At 35.6% G+C, this 22,584-nt stretch overlaps 3 protein-coding genes across 4 annotated transcripts; 1 reads left to right on the top strand and 2 right to left on the bottom strand.

Annotated features, from left to right (window-relative positions):
* Positions 1 to 60: 60 nt before the first annotated feature.
* LOC124303057 (dual specificity mitogen-activated protein kinase kinase dSOR1) lies at positions 61 to 10,338 on the top strand. The gene is made up of 8 exons (XM_046759796.1): positions 61 to 717; positions 2,452 to 2,677; positions 2,764 to 2,876; positions 2,953 to 3,064; positions 7,143 to 7,319; positions 7,574 to 7,787; positions 8,313 to 8,479; positions 8,615 to 10,338. The coding sequence occupies exons 1-8, from the start codon at positions 593 to 595 to the stop codon at positions 8,729 to 8,731; spliced, it is 1,251 nt and encodes a 416-aa protein (XP_046615752.1). The 5' UTR covers positions 61 to 592; the 3' UTR covers positions 8,732 to 10,338.
* LOC124303427 (sodium/potassium-transporting ATPase subunit alpha-like) lies at positions 3,652 to 6,737 on the bottom strand. The gene has a single exon (XM_046760611.1). The coding sequence runs from the start codon at positions 6,735 to 6,737 to the stop codon at positions 3,660 to 3,662; it is 3,078 nt and encodes a 1,025-aa protein (XP_046616567.1). The 3' UTR covers positions 3,652 to 3,659.
* A 3,681-nt stretch (positions 10,339 to 14,019) lies between the features above and the next one.
* Positions 14,020 to 19,498, bottom strand: LOC124303048 (F-box/LRR-repeat protein 2-like). 2 transcript variants are annotated; one of them, XM_046759775.1, is made up of 7 exons: positions 19,142 to 19,498; positions 18,966 to 19,060; positions 18,345 to 18,472; positions 17,538 to 17,827; positions 16,105 to 16,622; positions 15,462 to 15,738; positions 14,020 to 15,366 (listed from the first exon to the last, which is right to left on the bottom strand). In XM_046759775.1, the coding sequence occupies exons 1-7, from the start codon at positions 19,209 to 19,211 to the stop codon at positions 14,831 to 14,833; spliced, it is 1,914 nt and encodes a 637-aa protein (XP_046615731.1). In that variant the 5' UTR covers positions 19,212 to 19,498; the 3' UTR covers positions 14,020 to 14,830. The 2 variants fall into 2 exon arrangements, with proteins under 2 accessions (XP_046615731.1, XP_046615732.1); XM_046759776.1 differs by lacking the exons at positions 18,966 to 19,060; positions 19,142 to 19,498 and adding an exon at positions 18,750 to 18,919.
* Positions 19,499 to 22,584: the final 3,086 nt, after the last annotated feature.

Here is a 22,584-nt window from a genome sequence, read left to right as displayed (position 1 = left end):
ATTTGTGCTAAACTCGGCTCCCGGCAATTGTCAGCGTACATATATCGTAAACGGTTCCCAGTAAGTCGAGAACTTGGGACGCGGGAAGTACGTATGTTCACCCCAAGCCGATTTCCGTGTAACAGTGCCCTGCAACTTGCAAGAGGATCCGTATAACCGATATAACCTTCTTTCACTCCCTTCATACGTTTTCTCGATCATAACCCCGTCGAAAGTTTTTTTACAGTTCTCCGGCTCACCTCCGAAACCTTATTCACGTAATTCCGGAACTTTTGTTGTCCCAATCCGGTTATACCGCACGGAAAGGGAGTTGAAACATATTTGACAGTTCGACGTTTGACAGCTTAGCCTCGTCATCAAGTTGAATACACATATGTGTGCACAGCTATTTGATTGCTTTGAGCTTTTAGCTATTGAATATTGATGATAATGCGCGACTAACTAATACTCCAATAAATCGAGATTTCGAGTAGATAATAAAGTGCCACCAACTAACGGGAGATACTCAACGTTCTGCAGTGTTCCTGACTTTCATTCTTACCTTTCAAAGAAGACTTCTTGATTTTCAAAGGCTTTCAACACACCGTAACAAATGTCAAAGAACAAATTGAACCTGACTCTACCTCCAGGTTCTATAGAACCTGTAGCAGCAGTTTCACCTTCGCCACCGGTCCCGCCGTTGCCTGTTTACACCGAACCTGCAGTACCCATTCCAGAGTAAGTTTACTCTTTTATAATAATACCTCGTATGTAATACCTTTTGGAAGAGTTGATTAGGCTGTAATTAATCGTTCAACCATCATTGTTTACACTTCAATGTTTTTTAAATTCACTATCCTATACACCGTGCTTAGTCGCGCCACAGCGGTTCTATTTGGATGCAATTTGTACGCTAGTCACATAGTAAATGATGGAATAAGTTCGGCCTCCGTTATACTGTCATTAGAAGTTTTGCAAATTACTGTATTTTGTTATTATCTACAACCGCAACACACATGTGAGATGATAACTGCGCTGCCAGTGAATGTTATCCCTGGAGGATTAAGAAAAGTAAGAAACTTGACATTGTCTTACAGTCATTGTTACCGTGCAAATATGAAGAGCGATTTTGATACTGATGATAGTAAAAGTTTATTCCATGAGAAAAATTCAGTTTTTGCAATAAATGGTTTTCCACTTTACATTCCAGTGTGAATAGTTATCAGTAGAAGAAATAGTACTGTTTCTAAGCAAAATACATTTTTCTGTTTCCTTAATAGTCTGCATGAGTTATGTGAACAAATTCGAAAAGCTTGAGATTCCAATTCTGGATATTTTTATTTAACTAGTCTATATTCTTTCTATGGAAATTGTTAACCTAAATTGATTTTTGAACCTGCACTTTGTAGTAAATTTTTTTGAATATGCTTTACAGATGCAACTAATAGATATGCTTAAAGTTTTCATTGATTACTAGATAATTTAGACAATCTGGTTCAATTTTAAAACCTGTTATACAAATGTATGAGATACTAGTCTGCATATCATGTCTAATTAAAAGTGTCTTGATTGATATCTAATCTATTTTGTCAATCACAACTTATAAAACTGCAATTTGAAATGTGATTGAAGTTCGAACCTCAAAATAACAAAATACCAACATAAATAATTCAATCAATTCACCAATTGACAATTCAGGAAATCGCAAATAAAGGAAAATCATATACACATAGCAAACCTTAAGTATAGTTTTTCACTGCAATCCGGTGAACCTTCTATACTCGTATTTGTTATGTTGCCTTTACTTGCAAACTTGAACCTGAAAATTCGAGTCACTTATGTTTGTCACTTATGTAACCCACTTATAATTGTACAGTTCATTACTTTAGCTGTCAAAACTATAGTTGTCACTAATACTGAATTTGAATGATAAATGGATGCAATATTTAGCCCTAAGTTCATCAGGTCGTGCTTCCCGATAGCTCACCAAGTTTCATTTACTCCTCAAGAATTTAATAGAGTTTACAAGATAAGCTCGATCAACCGAAGTTTCAGATATAATATTCAACATTTTCTCCAAAATACTGGTACATATTGAACTTCGAAACATATTGTTTACCCCGAATAAGCAAGTATCATTTATTATTTACAGCAAATTTGATCAATTGTTGTTTCCATCACTGTAAATATACTTTAAATTCGTCAAGGAATGTACTCTATGCAATTTATTAGTGACTGATATCACAACATACACATTCCAAGAATTGCGTAATATCGATATATTTCTACCTTCCGTTTTATTGTCACTATTAATTTTGTGGAGACGTTCATGTGTTGAAATTTCGGTGGATTTATTCCTGTGAAATAACAACATAGATGTTTAAATTGTTTCTGCGTAACTAACAGCCTCAATACAGTTGCCACGAAATCTGTGGGTGTGTTTACATTTATTAATTTAATAAAATGATGCAGTGGTGTGATGGGAAAAATGAGTATCGACGCTCTCCAAGAGCGATTGGAAGAACTAGAAATGGATGAAGAACAACGCAAAAGATTGGAAAGTTTTCTTGGTCAAAAAGAAAAAGTTGGTGAATTATGTGATGAGGATTTTGAAAAATTAGGAGAGCTGGGCGCAGGAAATGGTGGCGTTGTTATGAAAGTCAGGCACAAAAAGTACGGTCTCATCATGGCTAGAAAGGTATGTTGGAATTTATCACTGCTGAATGTAAACTATAATTCAGAATATTTATATATCAACTTGTATTTCTTTCGTTGTAATTTCAGCTGATCCACCTGGAGGTAAAACCAGCCATCAAAAAACAAATAATAAGGGAACTCAAAGTTCTCCACGAGTGTAATTTCGCACACATCGTAGGCTTCTACGGAGCATTTTACAGGTATAATTTTGCTAATCTCGTCAATTTGCTTATTGTGTAAAACTTCAGCTTTTTTCAATGGTTATTGCTGTTTTAGCGATGGCGAAATTAGCATATGCATGGAATACATGGACGGCGGATCGCTGGATCTGATTTTAAAAAAAGCTGGCAGAATACCTGAATCGATATTGGGTACCATCACAGCTGCGGTAAGCAATATTTATCTAAACTTATTTGCTTCCTAAAGGTATATTATTGCGGACTCTTACATCGTTTTATGAAAAATGAATTGCGACTTGAAGGGCACACTTTCCAATTAAAGCCCTTCTATCTAAATGATCGCAATATTATTTGAAAGCTGACACCTTTAAACACGTATATTCTATAAACTTATATCCGTCATTTTCTTGTTCGAAAGAAGTTCAACGCCTTTGACTGATAACTACACGTTCATCAACATTGTGTAGTTTTGCTTATTTTGAAATCTTATTATTAACCATTTTATTATTTACGTAGATATCTAGTCACGTACATTATTAATATTTTCAGTTGTGGAAAAAATTCTATAAAACAAGGGTTTTCTTTAAAAACAAATTTATTGATGCTCAGCACTCTGATATTCACATTTTTGAGTAATTCATAGATTAAAAATACTACTCCCAAAGCAGGGATCCTATTAATTCTTAGTCTAAAGAAACATTACACAGCTTAAATAGTTCATCTCAAATTACACTACAGATAATACATCATACTGTAGGAAAGCTTTGTTATCAATTGCTCTATAGAAAGAAAGCACGCGCAATGTTAATAGTACGTTTCAGTTTCAACAAAACCTCCTGGCCACGTACGAATACACAGTCTTCGTAATTCGTCATATATCCAAAGCAAAATCGCAAAAGGTAAACATGGCAGGAACCAAATTGGATCTAAACTAACTGTCTGAAATATAATCTCCGTCCCAGGTACATATAACAGTATTGCCGTTAGAGCCATCTCGAAGAAAAATGAAAAGTTCAAAAACCAGTTACCCATACCTTGTTGAAAAATTGAATTTCGACGTGTTTTACATATTACTAAGTCTACCATCTGAGTTATTACTATAGAAATAAAATAGCCAGTTCGTGCTGTGTGTAGTAGAGACATTCTGTCTTGGTAATTCCATTGTTGGCCAAATGAATCTGTCAAATTATTGATAGTCTGAGATTCCCATTGCGATCGCAATCCAATTAAGTCACGGGGGAAAAATCCGTAAAAACTAAGGATAGTAAAATAAGTGTAAAATCCCGCCAGTGATTGTATCATACCAATTTGACCATAAGTCATAGAAATCAAACGCTTGTTTACCAGTTTGTCACGCTGGGGATTCCTCGGTGCGCGACGCATTATATCAGATTCGGCTTTTTCGTAAGCTAGTGCAATCGCTGGTAATAAGTCCGTTCCTATGTCAACACACAGTACCATTTCAATGACAAATGGAAGTGGTATGTCGAATACTATTGTACTCAACAGGGGCAGCATTTCGGGAACACTCGATGTCAATGTATAAGCAATTGATTTTTTCAAATTGTCAAATATTAATCGGCCTTCTTCGATTCCAATCACAATAGAGGCAAAGTTATCATCCATTAGTATCATGTCAGCAGCGTTCTTTGCCACATCCGATCCAGTGATACCCATAGCAATCCCAATATCAGCCTTTCTTAGAGCCGGCGAATCGTTTACTCCATCTCCAGTGACAGCAACAATCTCTCCCAAACGTTGACAGCTTTCTACGATAAGTAATTTTTGTTGAGGAGATGTACGGGCAAATACAATTTCCTCATAGTCCCTTATGAGCAAGTCCAATTGATGCGTCTCCATGTTTCTGAGTTCATTACCGGTAACCACGATGGCAACACTTTCTGCGCCCTCGAACTGCGAGATGGATATATTGCGAATCATAGCAGCTTCATACTTTGTTTCATGACCTTCTCCTATTATGCCAACTTTTTTAGCAATAGCCATAGCCGTGACTGGATGATCACCTGTAACCATTATTACCTTAATTCCAGCGCTTCGGCATTTTCTTACAGCATCTGGAACTGTTGGTCTAGGCGGATCGATCAAGCTGATCAATCCGAGAAATCTGTAACCATCGTGCGGATAATTTTGTTGCTTTGAATCATTTGTGTTGAATACAAAGTCAAGCCCATACTGGCTCTCTGGTAGATGTAAATCACAGTAGGCTAAAACTCGTTCTCCTAAATATCCTAGATCAGTGCAGGCTTTTCGTACAGTTGACTTGACTGTACCACTCATTGCACCAGAGCTTCCACCAATTTCCAATATCGTACTGCATAATTCTATTATTATCTCTGGAGCTCCCTTCAGTATCATTATGTATCCACCTTTCTCCTCTCTATGTATAGACATTTGGAATTTTGTTGACGAGTCAAACGGGACTTCAGCTACTTTAGGGAATTGGGTACGAAACTTTGTAGTGTGATGAATGTGCTCGCAAAATTTGAGAATGCCTGTCTCTGAGGCATCACCTATAACTTCCCAGTCGTCAATCGGCAGCACAATAGCATCTGGAGTCAACCTCATTTTAAACTCTGCGCGCAGACAAAGAGTAGCAGCCTTAACGAGCATGTTGAATGCTGGTTTTTCGAGCAGAAGATCTCTTTCCGCCCCTAAATTTGGATTGGCAACAATCTGATGGGTCTCATTTGCAAACCACAAATGGGATACAGTCATTTTATTTTGTGTCAAAGTTCCTGTTTTATCCGAGCAAATGGTTGATGTTGATCCCAGAGTTTCTACTGCTTCCAAATTTTTGACCAAACAATTTTTTGTTGCCATTTTTTTAGCTGTTAGCGTCAGACTTGTCGTTACTGTTACAAGTAACACTTCTGGTACATTAGCAATGACGATGCCTAACAAATAGGTAAACGACTTTACAAGATTGTAACCCAAAAGTAATGCTAATATGAAAAATAAGAAACCAGAAATAATAGCTACAACAGTAATTATGTGTACAAAATGTCTGATTTCCTTGGCTATAGGTGTTTCTACCTTCTTGAGGTTTGTTGTAAGGCCAGCCAACCGTCCAATCATTGTACGGTCCCCAGTAGCAATAACGATACCTCTTGCTTCACCGGCGACGGCATAAGATGAGAAGAATGCTACGTTTTGTGATTCCAGAGGGTTGCGGTCAGTTGGCTTGTCAGATCGTGACTGAGGTTCGCTTTCTCCTGTTATGCTAGAGTTTTCGACTCTAAGTCCTACGCAATCTATAATTCTAATATCAGCTGGAACTTTATCTCCAAGTTTTATTTTCACCAAATCACCTACAACAACTTCTTCTGTAGGTACTTCAAGCATCACTCCTTCTCTGATAACCAGGGCACAGGTTGGAACCATCTTTGAAAAAGAATCCATAATCTTCGAATTCTTACTCTCTTGATAGTAAGCGAATAAACCTGATATAATGCAAATAGTAACAATGATCACTCCGAACCACTGTATGCCATCATCATCTGTATCAAGCGCGTATAATACGAAACACAGGGCTGCACATGTCCATAATAAAGTAGCAAAACCGCCGCACATGCATTTTAAGAATTTAATATATTCGGGCGTTATTTTTGGTGGGGAGATAGCATTAGGACCATCTCTTTCTAACACATTTTTAGCTCTTTCGTTATTTAAACCAAACTCTATGTTTGTATTGTATTTCTCGCAAAGCCTTTGTAAGTCTATCGTGTGATCAACAGTCTCCAGTTCGTGATGTAAATTTTCAATTTCATGTTCCGTTAATCTTTTCCTTTGTATGTGCAAGGCAGACTTTGTACTCCCACTTGCTAAATTGGTAATTGAGAAATTATTAGCTCGCCGAGCCATTTTTACAATATCTAAATTAGTATTACTACAAAGTGAATTTTCTTGTATAACAATATTGGTTATGTTTTTTCTGAGTGATATGAAGACTCATTGTTCCATAGCAATCTCAGATCATGCTAATATTTATTATTTTACAAGAAAAATGTACTTATTTGTTTCAAATTTAATGCATGTCCGGACACATATGACAGAATTGGCATTCATGTGTCATTGTATTATTTTTCAGACTGTTGTTGCTGCACTTTCTATTTTGTTACTTCATCACAGGAATAGTGATTATCAAAAAATGCCTCTATAAAATTTTAGGCACGATTTAACAGGAAATATAATTGTTCATAATTTGAATTGATATTAACTCTTGGTGAACTTAATATAGCTATGGTGACCTAACTTTGTCTTTTACAGGTTCTCAAGGGATTGAGCTACTTGAGAGACAAGCATGCTATTATGCATCGTGATGTAAAACCGAGCAACATTTTAGTTAACAGTGCTGGAGAAATAAAAATTTGTGATTTCGGTGTTTCGGGTCAGCTCATTGACTCAATGGCTAATTCCTTTGTCGGCACCAGAAGTTACATGTCTGTAAGTACATGCGTAGAGAAGTTTCACTCATTACAAAAAGATTGTTAGTAAGATTCAAATTTCACTAATAACCCTAATTCGTACTTCAACATCATAAGCTTTATAATAGATTGACATCCTGTATTACAGAAACATTAGACATTTTATAATTCACTGGAACAGAAATTTTTTCACCTAAAGTTAAATAAATTTAAGTATGGTTTCAAAGCAGTACAATTATACTCCATAACATAAAAAATATCCCAAACTTTCAGCCAGAAAGACTTCAGGGTACACACTACTCGGTCCAAAGTGACATATGGTCTCTCGGCTTGTCATTAGTTGAAATGGCTATTGGAATGTATCCGATTCCATCTCCAGATGCAAGAACTTTAGCTTCAATATTTGGCCCACAGCAAAATCAATCACCTGCCGAAAATGCCCCTGCTAATAACGTTTCTACGCCAACGTCACAGTCGCCTGCTCATAGTAAGTATTCACTGTATTCATATAGAATTTTACGAGATCCTCTTTACGTGATATACACTGGACACACTGCAGGGAGTACATATCTTACCCTTCCCAACAGCTACTAAGCTGTATACCCAATTAAATCCAAAAACATTTGGAAAGCTCGTCTCGAAACGTTTCGAATTTATTCAAAATTGAAAAATACCAACTTCTGAAACTATCAACTTATGAAAGAAGTTCGTGACCAGGAGGTAGATTGAAGATGAAATTAGTCGAAATTCCGGTCAGGAGAAGACGTTTAATAATTTGTAAAACGTGAACATAATAATCGACGTTTCGGCCTTCGAAATTTCATCTTCAAACTATTAACTTATACAAACGAATTGCAATATAGGTCATACGAAATATTTTATCTTTGGTACTTGTGTTTGCATGTGTTCAGCTTGAACGGTTTCTTTTATATTATCCCAAAAAGTATAGAAGTTAAGAAAACTAATATTAAAAGTGGACGGCATTAATGAATGATTTCCTGTTGTATGAAAGATGCTAGTAGCCCGAGACCAATGGCGATTTTTGAGTTATTGGACTATATTGTAAATGAACCACCTCCAAAGCTTCCACCCGGCATTTTCACCAACTCATTTACGGATTTCGTTGACCGTTGTTTGAAGAAAAATCCTGCTGAAAGGGCAGATTTGAAAACGTTAATGGTATGTCCTAATTATTTATTGAAAGACTTCGTATTTCCATATTGGCGAGAGTCTATATAAAAGTTGTCACCATGGCAATCATACGTTATTTACTATAAACATAGAGCAAATATTACTTTGAAGAATAACTTGTAGAACCACGAATGGATACGAAAAGCGGAATTAGAGAATGTGGATATCGCGGGATGGGTATGTCGCACTATGGATCTTCAACCGACCACTCCAACGCGCCTAGCGAACGTACAGTCCTGAATAAATGTCACTCTTACATACTTGACCACATACATTCGTGTTCAGTACTCTTAAGTAATTCTGAGTTTCTTTCATTTTAATCAATTATAAGCAGTGGCATTTTCTCGTTTGACGTTTCTCTGTATATGCTCATTCCCACGTAAACAATTTTGAGAATAGACAGTAACGTATGGACATCAGCCATTCACTCAAACTATATATAGATTCATTATCTTCATTATCACATGCTAAAAAACATTAACATTGACATAGCATCAAATTTACATGAAATACACACTCGTCTTGGTTTTTAATGTATTCACATCATGATTGGTCATGATGTCATATGAGTTATGGAACTCCCCATCATTTTAACAACAGAATCCTAGAAGTATATAAGTCACATAGTTGATGTTAATAGCAAAGTGGGATGCATTTAAAATGTTAGTTGAACTTGAAGTGAAATTTTTATTAAATGGGAATAAATAATATGTGCTTAAGTAAGCTAGAAATTTTAAAAAGTGTTGTAAAAATAAGTAGCATTGATTAAATGTTTATTACTGTCTATATTTCAAAATTGTCGAGGAAATTTTGATGAATTAAACTTCGATAAGAAATTTGGATAAACGGACGTACGTGTATTCGTATCCAGCATAGTTTAACCTATTTCAAAAAATAAGTTGTTACAATCCAGAAATCATACGCCACTGTACTGCAATTAACATTATTTATGTTTCATTGAGTTCACTTAGTTTTGTCAAAAAGTATGTAAGATAAAAAAATTGTAGCATAGTTTTAGTGACGTTGTACACGCAAATGAAATGTATATTCTCTGTATCGAAAGTGATATATCACAAAATGCAAAATCGAACTAAGCAAGTAATTCATTGACAAAGATGAGCTATATGAACTATAAGTGTGTATATATCTGTACTGAAAAGTCACAGAGCACAGCCAGTCATTTAAGACAATACTGCTTTTAGCGATTAGTTTTACCATTGTAAATGTAATTGAAAAGTCTTTTACTGAATATAGAAAAATTCAAAGATCACAGGTATGCTTATGAAAATGTATACCTATGTATGCTTATATTGACTTAGAAATACATTGCTTTCTTATTTGTGCCCCAACATATTATTACTATTCCATATTTGCAATCGTTAATTAATATATGAATAAGCGAATTTTTGAAACATGATGGAGCTCTGGTGACTTTTTGGTTTAGAACTTCATCGTATATGTCAATAGGCCAGTAATTACTAGATTTGAAGAAAATAAAATGTTATTTTCTTTTGACATTGGTTGAAATTTAGTTTCAAAATAATTCCTTCTAGAGAACAATCATTTGATATAGCTAGGTTCAGCCACTTCTGGTTTGGCTTAAAACTTACCGGAGTTTTCAACCAATACTTTTTTATGCCAGATAATGAAGATAAGTTTGATTGCCTAATATGTCAGTCAAATGAATTCGTCGAATTCGTCGGTCCTGATACTTGTTAACGATACATGCACATTCCGGAGTATGATATTGTGCATAATTAATATTACCACGAAGTGATATAGTATAGCCTAATTATTAAGCTATGTATTGTATAAAAATCGATAACATTTATTAAATGTGAACTCAAGTTCGGACTTTAGAAATTATACACTAAGCAAGATCTAATAAAACTCGAAGAATTTTTACGAAAGTTCGATGATTATGAAGGTATAAGTATCTTTTTTAATAAATTGAAAGTCTGAAATAAGCAACTCGACATATATTCTTGATTGCATAATTACAAAAGTTACATCTTTGTCAAATTACTATTAATTATTATACGACAAAGTATGTTTAATAATCGCAACTAAAAGCAACCCCGAAAAGCCTACCCCTGCAGTTGGGACATTATGACGCCAATTCATAGATAGATCCAATTTTGAAAATTGCATGCAACTGTTTTTGAAACGATTCGTATAATTAAACTGGATTTAAATCATTCTTACAGTCGCAATGTGTTTTATATTTGTAAAAAAAGTATTCCCAGTTGTCTCGCTTTGCTTAGCTTAAGACTATAAATCATGTGCAATGTATACGCGACATGTTTAGATAATTCTTGTAAATTAATTGTTTATTCCTTCGTATACATATTAAAAACTATAATACCAGTGGTACTTATAACAAATATAATATTTTGTGTTAACAAAATACAGTCAACAATATATTGTTACGTGTAAATCAAATTTTTATCACTCACTCAACTATCAGAAAACTGTTTATATCTCAGAGGTTGTGGTGTGCCTTTCTTACCACTGAATATATAATGGCACATCGTCGGGATAGTGGAGTAAAGAGCCACCTTGGTTTTGAAGGTGAAAATCGAAACGACCTGTCCCCTTTTACATGTTTAAAAGCGAGTTGTCCTGTTTTTTACTTCAAACCCGCCGAGGTGTCACATTTTTGAAACTCAAAACTGACGTGTCACTTTCTTGAACTTCAAAATCTGTGTGTCTCTTTTTCTAATATGAAAACGACGTGTCTCTGTATTCCACTAACCCGACGATATTATGAAATGAAAGAAGTAGTGACGCGATGCTGGGATTCAGGAAAATAAGAAGAAAGACCACGTTTCGAGAATACTGATAACACATTGAAATTGATGCGGTCTCGTGCTCAAGCACGTGATTCAAACCAGTGATGGGGTGGGATTGGTATAACAGTTACACTTGCCTCTATTTTGCCTAAAATTAGTGTGATTAGTGTGCTCACTTGTCAATTCAGACATTCACATGATTCTGGGAATTAATGCAAAAATTATTGAAGTTTTGTTATCAAGTTATTGTAAAACTTTTTTTGATAGAAAGTAGAATTAAGTAAATAGTAAACACGCTTGCCCATGGCTTTTACATCACTTAGTTACTAAAATTTTTCTATCGAAAATTAAAGAAATATACAATATTGATAGGACGTTTAATATTAAATTGAATGAAACTTGTTATATCAATAAAAACTATCTAGCGTGAGATTTGCACCATGTTACGTTCCATGTACAGGACAATGAAACTCATCTGTGAGAAATCGTTTTCAGAAATAATTTTCGAAAACGCAATTTAATATCATCAAATAAGTCATTACTTATCGTGAATTCAATAATAGTTTCTCAATGGTCTCCAAAACGGTTGAGAATAGAGATAAAAATTTTTCAAAGTGTATTAGGATACTGACCGAGATGGCAACCATCCATTTTGGATCTAATTCAGCACATGGTGTCACCACAAGTGACTCATTCTTAGATTAACCAAAAGTCAGATCGGACCAAACTTGACAAGTTCTTATCTTAACCTACTATACCCTGAAGATAATCAAGTGTCTGACGAACAGTACGACGGACCGACATTATGCTAAATTTTTTTTTTTGTTTTGGTTCATGTAAATTACGAAACGCTAATATATATCCAAATAATAACAGTCGTTTTTTGGCCATAACGAATACTTTTTGTTTCACTTAATTATGAATGACGAAAATTATTTTTTTTTTTTTTATTGTACTTAGTGTTACGGTAGTTAAGTTCTTGGCATCAAACCGAACCTTTCGTATAGATTCACCTTTGGATTTCTTCAATGCAATGTCCACAACTATGTAGAAGTTGATTAAATTTCCAACGATAGTATGTTGATTATTGGAATATACAAAACTTACCACACAAACACAATAAATATCATGTATCATATTCTCCTGCCATCGAATCAACCTAAGTAAATATTCGTAACAAAGGCATAAGTTCATTAAGGACAATGCTACGAATTACTATATTGATAACTTGTGAATTTTCTCGAAAATAAAACTTGACTTTAGTGACTTGTAAAAAATATATGACACTATGTCCCCTATTATTGGCATATACCCATTATTTTGTACATTGTGAACACCAGTTCAAATCATTTATTTGATAGCTGCATTGCATCCAAGGTGTTCACTCCAAATCTCTTGACCCGAATACCCGAGTTTATATGTATACTAGGGTGCTATCGTTTGAGACTACTATTTTTTTTTTTACGATCCATTCACGGAATATCACTCTAAACATCCAAAAAAGAATTCTCACCAAAGATGAGCTCTTAATTTTAATTCTAAGTACTCGTTAAATGAATTTGAAATTTCCCCATTTATTTAACACGTAAATTTTAATATTTTTTTTCAATTATCTATAGCAACGCGGCATTTTACGATATTCAATTGGCAATAGGTGGAAATTACAAAGGAATCTTTGCTCTTTAAAAGCACCGTTTTATGAACCGCCTTGCCAGTAAAAAATTTTAAAGCCGATTTTTTCTCTAATTTCATGCTTTTTTTCATTTTTCTCTTAAACCACTAACTTCACAGCAAAATTGTATTGAATTTCTTTGTATGAAATTCAATTATCTACAAAAAAGGTCATCTAAGCCAAAGCCGTAGAGCTTTATTGGCTAAGATTTTTTACTGGCGAAGCGGTTCATAAAACATAGATTGGCTATAGGTGCTTTTAAAGAGCAGATTCCTCTGTAATTTCCACCTATTGCCAATTGAATATCGTAAAATGCCGCGTTGCTATAGATAACTGAAAAAAATTGAAATTTACGTGTTAAATAAATGGGGAAATTTCAAGCTCCAATGGTCCCATTTCTAATGCTTTCTACATAATAAACACATTATTATTAATTAGATGTGTTTATTGCGAAAAAATGAAATTTGTACTCGTGATTAAGTCTCCTTAAGTTATTGAATAGTAAACATTTATTGGCACTGTAAATTGGTAACAACCTTAACCATTTTCTATCATGGTGTTTCCTATTTAGCTATCCTTTGGATTTTCAGAATCACACTTTTCACTGACTATTATTATTGGACTGTCTCATGTACGAATATTAACACACCATATTTAAGATTCTTCCAATTTGACTGGGTTGACGTCAAACGTTTTTTTTGTCGCCCAAGTTTGATAGAGTTACAACTTTTGATACATAAACCAACTGTCAATTCGGCCCAAAAATCAGTCATTATCTAAGGATTTAAGAAAAGAAAAGAGAGGAGGTGAAGATATTTATGAGAAGTTGAAATAGGTGTATATTTTTATTGATGTCAGTCGGAAGAAAATAAATTATATTAATTTTACGTTCGTGATATTCTGTATGCATTAAATAATAAAAATTAATAAGTGTTACACACAATTGTTACTCGTTATTTACACGATATTCCGAAACACCGATTTTAATGCATTACTAATGCACAAAACAAAATGAAAATATTTATATAATAGATTTTAATTTTAGAAATAAAATAACCCACATCTAGTACAGTGACTCTTTTATTCATAAATTTTTTTTCTCGTAGTAATAAAAATAAGTCGCACTCAGAAATATACATGTAAGAAAAATGACAATATTAATTATGAATCTTCTGTTATTACCACCAAGTTTGTGAACTCAAATAAACAACTGTCAGGGTCGAGTATAATACAAACTTAAGTTATGAATCAAATTGGCTTTACATATAGAATTTCTAGAATGTTGTTGAAGACTATTATGAAATCAACTTGTTTACCGGAGTGTAATATATTAGAATGTCACTTTAAAGTGTATGAGAACGAAAATGAGGTATATAAAATTTTGGACAATTTTCATTTATGTAATCACTGACATGTGACAAACAGGTAATGAGACTGAAGAAATAGTTTTCAATATTTGTATCAACATTGTTGTAAAAATTCCATTGAATAGGTATTCCTGTACATGAAGAAATTTAAAGTTGTCAAGATTGGAATATTGATTGTATAGACGGCCAGGTAGTACACTTCTTTTAGTACAATTTGCTATAATTGTGTTTGAAATAATATAACTATGTAAATGGGAATAATGCACGTAACTTAAGCACACTTGAAGACACAAATCGTATTCGCGCTCGTCTATTTCACCGTTATAGTAGTAAATTTTGCTACAAAAAACGGTTAATTATAACACTAGCGAAATTAATTGAATAATTTTGCGTAGTGCAGAATGTTCGAACTATTCAGCTGTCTACATTTTGCCTCTACACTTTACGTAAGTAGAACATGTTTAGAAACTTGCTATACTCAACAGTTTTAACTAATTTTCTCTTCTCCTCAGATATCGCAGTCATCAAAAAATTCATCGTTCTGATCATCCCAAGCATTTCTATCGTCTGCTAAATCAAAAAAAAAATCGTCTTTGTCGCTATCATCATCCTCCGAAGGAAAGTAGCGACCATGATCAAAGTCGGGCCTCATATGAGTATGAGACAGATCAACATTTACGATTTGTAACAATGGAGATATCTCAATCAACTCATCAAGATCGGTGCCAGTGCCTCCGACTATAATTTTGAGTATCGAGTTGTTTGTTCGCACCTTAGTAGCTTTAACAGCTACTTCTAAAGTTGAGTTTGTAATGCAATCACATCCCGATAAGTCAAGCAGTTCAAGTTGTGGGCAGACTTGAATCAGAGCCGATGTGCCAGAATCGGTAAGACGAGGACACCCTCGACATTCAAGATGTTTCAACTGATGCATGTGAGGTAGGGCATCATCAGACACGTGCCCCATATAGCTTATCAACAATTCATTTAACTTGGGTAGCGATGCGATTGCAGCAATACCCTCATCCGTTACAGTGTTACAGCCTGTGTCAACATAACAATATTCAGTTGGAAGGTTCTTAATTGATGATAAAACAAACCTAAAAGAGAATTTTCAACAAATCGTTCACTCATCTTACCAGTTAAGTCAATGCGTTTGAGTAACACGCACTGAGCAGCAACAGCTAGGAGGAAGTTATTTGTTACTACAGGATTCCATCCAACATTCAACCTTTCCAGATTAACCAGGTTAGCCACGTGTGACATTGCATTTGTAGTCAGTAACGGAAAGTACCCCCACAGTTCGAGGTCCTTCAAGCTGTCCACACGAGAAGCAATTGCCCAAATTGCATAATCGCAAAGACTTACACATCTGTTGAGCGACAACGAACTCAGGTTGGAGAACTTGGCAATGGCCTAATAACAAGAGGACAAAAATAATTCCATCATTAAAGGTATGGTTTATTATATGTATTTGAGAACGAGTTATATTCCATCCAGGGGTGAATAAAACTCAATAATTTTTGCTTTCATGTCTTAATATTTTAAAAATCTTTACCAAATGTGAATCCGATCAAATGACATTCAGGACAAAGTAATATTTCCTCACATAGTAATACTGTTTTGACAAAAATGTTATGTAAAAGGATGAATATTGGGTGTATGTGGCTTTATAGATTATATTTAATCATCTTGTTAAAATTTGTACTTGAGAAATCATTGATACTATTAACGAACTTTCAACCGCCCTTTTAACTACTAAGTAAAAATTAAAGAACTTACGTTGGAAAAACTACATGATGAGACAGCATTGCACTGAGCCAAAGAAATTTCTTCAATTCCATCAGCCGGTAGGTGCACCAAGCATTTGCCGGTGAGTAAAGAATTTTGGACTATTTTGAGAGACTTTAATTTTTTATTTTTAGAAAACAATTTAATCAAATCATTGTCGCACGAACTTGTGCACGATCCTAGAACCAGTTTTCTTATATCTCCACAATTTTTAGTCAACGAGTCGATGCCTGCTGATGAAACATTCAGTGACGTAGTATCTATAGTTTGTAGATTAGGGCAGAACTTGCCAATGATAGTCAGTGTACTTTGACGTAGTCTGTGCGATATTTGGGACAAATCAATGTGATTCAAGAAATGACCACATCGTAATAGCACTTTGCGTAAAGTTGGAGTATCGATGCTTGGATCCCTTTTACCCGGAATATACCCCCAAGCAGATAGTGATAAATCTAATCTTTTCACTGCCCGCCAAGATTCTAGGCTCACAGCATGCCACCGCTTGCAAACTACAATGAAAAAATCAAGGAATAAGGAATGCAACTCAGATGTGATACCGATGTGATACCGAATAGAAATGTTCACTCCAGAACCACTATGTGATATAATGAGATTGGAATATAGATTTTCATTCCAAAAGTTATTATTTTTTTGGATTCCAAAAGTTACTGAAACGCCTGATCAACCTCTAAATATTGTATCTCGAAGCATAATTTCAACTAGTGAGATACCTGAATATTCTTTGATCATCATTTCCTTGAAGAATGTACAATATGTCACCAGAAATAAAAAGATGCGTCTGTGAAATACAGAAAAGCCAGGGAGGCGGCTGACTGGGAAAAGCAGGAATAGTCAAGGATTTTCATAATTCAAGGAAAGTCTAAGAATTATGATGTCCGACAGGGAAAAATGTATTTTGTCTTTGTTTTTTCCCTAAACTTATATAAATGATGGACGCTATGATAAGGTTCTGCAAAATTGATGCTAATTTACGGCATACTTGTTTTCAATCTAGCCTGTTATTCAAGAAGAGCGTATGATGATCCCGTATATTTGAATTACAAGTTGCAATAGATTTTATAGATAACTTTTACAGTAAATTTTTGCAAGTTTTAAATGCTCTAAACATGTTACAGTGAATTTGGGACACACGCTATGATAGGAATGTGTGCTGTCATTGTTACGATACTAAATAGGTATATACTGTATTGTTCCAAGTATAAGCCAACCCTGCATATAAAACATCCTTCAATTCTGAGACAGTATTTGAGGGTGTTGTTTTTTAGTAACACACAAATAATACAGGCCTGCGTATAAGATGAGGATGATTTCAGCGGGTACTGTCAACGACGAAGAACTTCGACTTATATTTGGTATAATACAGTACATTAAGTCAAAAAGTAGTGAGAAATGTGAAGAAATACCTCTCTCAATTCTTACTCTATCAGTAATTGGCAGGTGAAGAAACACATGGATTAGGCAGTCATCGTTTAATTTATGTATTGGAGCATCATCTTCTAATGAATCTTTAGTTGGTATGTATGGTTGGAAGAGACAGTCATTGGTTTCTGTGTGTTGCTGTGTTTTATCTTTTCTAGCTGCAACTTTTCGTTGGTTTTCGACACTATCTGGCTGATGCCATGAGTCAGCTGGCATGACTCTTAGATCTCGATTGTGTAAATGAATTTCTTTCCGACTGCCATCTCGTCTGGCTCTGAAAGGTGCAACAAAAAACTTTCATAAACATTATGCTGTGCTGAAGAAATCAGTGTGGATTAACTTTGCATGGGTAAGGAAAATTGTAAATATCGTTACATGATAATTATTTTCTAAAAAGTAGAATTTTTGGGGTTAACAAAACCATCCGTTTTTTTTTTCAAATTCAGATTATCATCAAAAATTGCTGATGATAAAATTCCACTTCCTACTATCATAGATAGTAGTTCTAGCAGACATAAATTTTTACGATCAAACTAGTTTAATCTGCAAAGATGTGTCAGAAATGTTAAATAACGGTTCATTCAAGTAGATTCTTTATAAAAATCAATAGAACTTTTGTAGATCATTGACTCATTTGCAGCAGTTTCTGATATAACCACTCACCACCACATTGGCGGTAATCTCAGCTTTGAAAATGATGGTCCCTTACAATACATATTAGAATTAACTTACTAAAATGATACATAATAATTTCTTAAAATTTAGAATAAAAAAAGACTTGAGAAACTTACTTCATGGCATCGTCAACGGTGCTGAATGTAACGAAAGCGTAATTACTTTTTCCACTGTTTCGTTTGAGGTAGCAGCTGTCAACTTTGCCATATTTTGAAAAGACATTCTGCAGATCTTTTACAGTAGTCTGTAAAGTAATGTATAAAATATTGTCAGTATAACATTATATTAGCTGACTAACTCCTATGTACTGCTTGACGTTTGTGAAGTCGCTTAATCGTGCATTTAGATGCAACCTCCACACTTAGAAAAATACTATGCGTTCTTTTCATCGGATCAAATATATTATTGGAGATTATGTTACTAAGATTAATTGAAAATTAAAAATCTTAAGGCAATGAAATCAATTTGCTCTTTCCCTTTGTATATTATTTCAAAATTCTTGAATTCAATGTACAGTTTACCGTATTGTTCAGACTGTAGGACGACTCCGCGTATTAGACGGTACCTTTAACCGATGCCATCAATCACTAACCACAACAAAAATCCTCAGCTTATATTTGGAACAATATGGTACTTACCCTACAAGCGACCTTTGATATAAATATATGCATGTATGCAACGTTACATAGCATGTGCATACATACAATGGAATTAAAAATGCTAAAACGTGTACTAACTCTTTGTGCCAAATTGCCGATGAAGAGTTTTCGGATTGGCACCCCGTCCTCCGTCGCCGAAAGGTAACACTCGTCTTCGGAATCATTAAGTTCGTCTAGAATTGATGTAAGATTGAAAGCTAACGTCATATCAGAGCAACGTCAAACATAAATTTTTAGAAGGTTACGAAACACACCTTTATACGAATATACGTAAACCCTTGTCATTACTTCGCAAACGTGACGCAATATTTCGTCTCTATCCATGATCACAGTTAATTATTTAGAATGTTATGCTAATAACCCAGCTGATTTTGTGTCACTTTATCAATATTTATCAGATATCTTCTCAACAGTGGATATCACCAGAAGATTTTGGCAACACACAATTCCCATCTTGAATCTTTGTATAGTTGAACCGGTCTTAGGCTACGGTAACTGCGGTTACTTCAGTCAGTGTTCACAAGCGAATTGTACACTAATTGTACACTGAGGTCATGGTGACAGCAGTTACTTGAGTCAATGTTCACAACCGAATTGTACTATGGTATATAAGTACCATATATTTGAAGAGATAGGCTGCGCGCTGTGCACCAAGATGAAACCGTAATAAGAGACAGAGAGCAGCAGCTCGGGCCTGCGTTCTCACTCTAATCGGTGACTTTCGGAAGAACCATTATATTGGCAAGCACATCGGCTGGAATTTCACGGGCAGTAAAATACCGCGAGACCAAGCAGCGTGACCATGCGACAGCGAACAACCGCGAAATTTCAGAATCGCGAAAATTTTCGCCAAAAATGGAAAGGGGTTAGCCTTACTTTTTCTTCATTTTTCGACCGAAAATTTTTGGTCTCAGATTCGATTTGTACGATCCCTTCCTGACTAATTGGATCCCCAGGAACTCAGAGAACGCAGCGAAAAGAGCGTGGGATCATCAGGAAAGAAGTTACGAAGGAAAATGCGCCTGCTGAAAAATGTCGAAAACACGGGTTCTCATTTTTTGGCTGTAACTTTTTATCCGCTGCTCGCAGCGTATCGGGACTGCGCTTAATCGATTTGTCTCGCAAAATTGCGTCCGAATAGTGCCAGAAAAAATTTATTCCAGCACTTTTCAAATATTAATCCTCACGTAATATTTTTGATGTGTTCTGATACTGAAAATATTTATTGCTATTCCAGGTACAACCCGAGGTGGTTATCGGTGGTTGTTCGAGGTGGTTGGCGATTGTTGGAGGTGGTCGGAGGTGGACGAGGAGGAGGAGGAACTGAACTGAGTCTCAAAGCCCTGTTGACATAAAAGCAGCTATTCGATAGAAATTATAGATTATAGTTTACACAGCCCATTGCATGATATTTCATTATAAATACATATGTTTCAATGTATTTAGGAATAATTTATCAAATATACAGAGGTCATGTGCAAATAATAAATGAATTGATTCGACCGCAGTTTGATGTATTCATTAGAGCTTTAACAATAAATTTAAGCTTTGTTACTTCTTTTATTTTATTATGGATAATCGAAAACATTTCCGACTAATCGTGCTGTGGAAGCATGGGGATTAAACCAAATGTAGCAAAAGATTAGAAACAGTGTATGTAGAGTACGGGTATTTTTCTAATAATGCAAATAGAATAGAATACCACGCCTTGCGAATTAGCTTTCCAGTCAGAGATGAATGATGAATTTTAAGGACTGCATTATCGTTGTTGAATACTCTATGCCTCATGGGAAAAGAAAATCTGTAACGACAAACTTGATGCACCGGATCATCGTCGACTTTAACTTTTGAAATGTCCTACCATTTCCGAACACCTCCAACCATCCTATTTACCTATATTACCAGATTAGCTATGTTATGAAAAGAGAAGAATTATTCATTTCGAAATGGGATTCTATTCGACGCGCGCTCGATGTATTCCATCACATTAGTATTCATAATTATTCCAACAACTTTTCATTTGCTCTCTCGATCTCGAATTTTCATAGGCATAGAATCGAAACGTTGTTTTAGCTGGTCGCAAGTGAAGTATCTGCGTTGGGTGGAGGAGCAGAATTGTTTTTCGAAAAGTATTCGGATGGAAAAAAATTCAGAGTAACTGTAATACATCACGAATGCGTTAATTTTGAACGAGATGAAACGGATGCTTCGTATATGAGACAGTATGTAACGCCGCGTAGTGATTTAAAGACCTAAAAAGTTGATAGGGAGAGAAAGAACGAAGCTTCTTAACACTTCGAGTGTATTTCAACACACATTTGAAAGGTACGAGCAAAATTTTTCATCGTCCAACTGTCGCAGAACGACAGCGTTATTAGCCGAGCCGTTCACTGAAGAATATATCCTCAATCAACGGCTGACCATCGAAGGGCCTGGCCGCTTGAGTCTGGAATCGGCAGGAGAGATGAAGTGCGTATTTCTTCTATGAAACGTGAAAACTAAAAGCATTATACATCATATCATATCATCATACATCATACATCATACATCGTACATCATACATCATCATACATAGTATCAAAGTTCGAAACCATAGTTTGGATGTCGGACGTTCAGAAAGTGACGTCACCAATTCAAAATCAGCTAGCCGAATTTCTCAGTCGGGAAACAACCGCGCAGTAGAGCGGACGTATGAGAGTCGCGCTCCGCAAATTTCGAGTATCGGGTTCTCAACCTCCCGGATCCCGCGCTTCGGCTCCGCTACGTATTTCGAGTACCGGGTTCTCAACCTCCCGGATCCCGCGCTTCGGGTCCGCTACGCGGTGAAACTCGACTTCCAGGATAAGCGCTCCGTGGTTCCTGGTTCATGTTTACAATAAATTATTTCAATTCGTTTTTCGCGCAACCCCAAATTCGGTAGCTGTCAGTCCGCTAATAAAATTTCTCGACTTCAAGGATAAGCGCTCCGTGGTTCCTCGTTCATGTTTACAATAAATTATTTCAATTCGTTTTTCGCGCAACCCCAAATTCGGTAGCTGTCAGTCCGCTGATAAAATTTCTCGACTTCCAGGATAAGCGCTCCGTGGTTCCTCGTTCATGTTTACAATAAATTATTTCAATTCGTTTTTCGCGCAGCCCCAAATTCGGTAGCTGTCAGTCCGCTGATAAAATTTCTCGACTTCCAGGATAAGCGCTCCGTGGTTCCTCGTTCATGTTTACAATAAATTATTTCAATTCGTTTTTCGCGCAACCCCAAATTCGGTAGCTGTCAGTCCGCTAATAAAATTTCTCGACTTCCAGGATAAGCGCTCCGTGGTTCCTGGTTCATGTTTACAATAAATTATTTCAATTCGTTTTTCGCGCAACCCCAAATTCGGTAGCTGTCAGTCCGCTAATAAAATTTCTCGACTTCCAGGATAAGCGCTCCGTGGTTCCTGGTTCATGTTTACAATAAATTATTTCAATTCGTTTTTCGCGCAACCCCAAATTCGGTAGCTGTCAGTCCGCTGATAAAATTTCTCGACTTCCAGGATAAGCGCTCCGTGGTTCCTCGTTCATGTTTACAATAAATTATTTCAATTCGTTTTTCGCGCAGCCCCAAATTCGGTAGCTGTCAGTCCGCTGATAAAATTTCTCGACTTCCAGGATAAGCGCTCCGTGGTTCCTCGTTCATGTTTACAATAAATTATTTCAATTC

Source organism: Neodiprion virginianus, chromosome 4 (genome assembly GCF_021901495.1).
Source record: "Neodiprion virginianus isolate iyNeoVirg1 chromosome 4, iyNeoVirg1.1, whole genome shotgun sequence".
NCBI classification, from domain to species: domain Eukaryota; kingdom Metazoa; phylum Arthropoda; class Insecta; order Hymenoptera; family Diprionidae; genus Neodiprion; species Neodiprion virginianus.
This window is presented reverse-complemented; position numbering and strand designations above follow the sequence as displayed.

Excerpts from the sequence above, each read along its gene's own strand:
- LOC124303048 (XM_046759775.1), bottom strand. The coding sequence starts at position 19,211 with ATGGATAGAGACGAAATATTGCGTCACGTTTGCGAAGTAATGACAAGG. Across the intron at positions 16,623-17,537 it reads TAGAGTAAGAATTGAGAGAG|TTTGCAAGCGGTGGCATGCT; the intron begins GTATTTCTTCAC and ends TTTTCATTGTAG. Across the intron at positions 15,367-15,461 it reads CAAACGCATTGACTTAACTG|GCTGTAACACTGTAACGGAT; the intron begins GTAAGATGAGTG and ends ATGTTGACACAG.
- LOC124303057 (XM_046759796.1), top strand. The coding sequence starts at position 593 with ATGTCAAAGAACAAATTGAACCTGACTCTACCTCCAGGTTCTATAGAA. Across the intron at positions 718-2,451 it reads CCTGCAGTACCCATTCCAGA|TGGTGTGATGGGAAAAATGA; the intron begins GTAAGTTTACTC and ends AAAATGATGCAG. Across the intron at positions 8,480-8,614 it reads CAGATTTGAAAACGTTAATG|AACCACGAATGGATACGAAA; the intron begins GTATGTCCTAAT and ends AATAACTTGTAG.
- LOC124303427 (XM_046760611.1), bottom strand. The coding sequence starts at position 6,737 with ATGGCTCGGCGAGCTAATAATTTCTCAATTACCAATTTAGCAAGTGGG.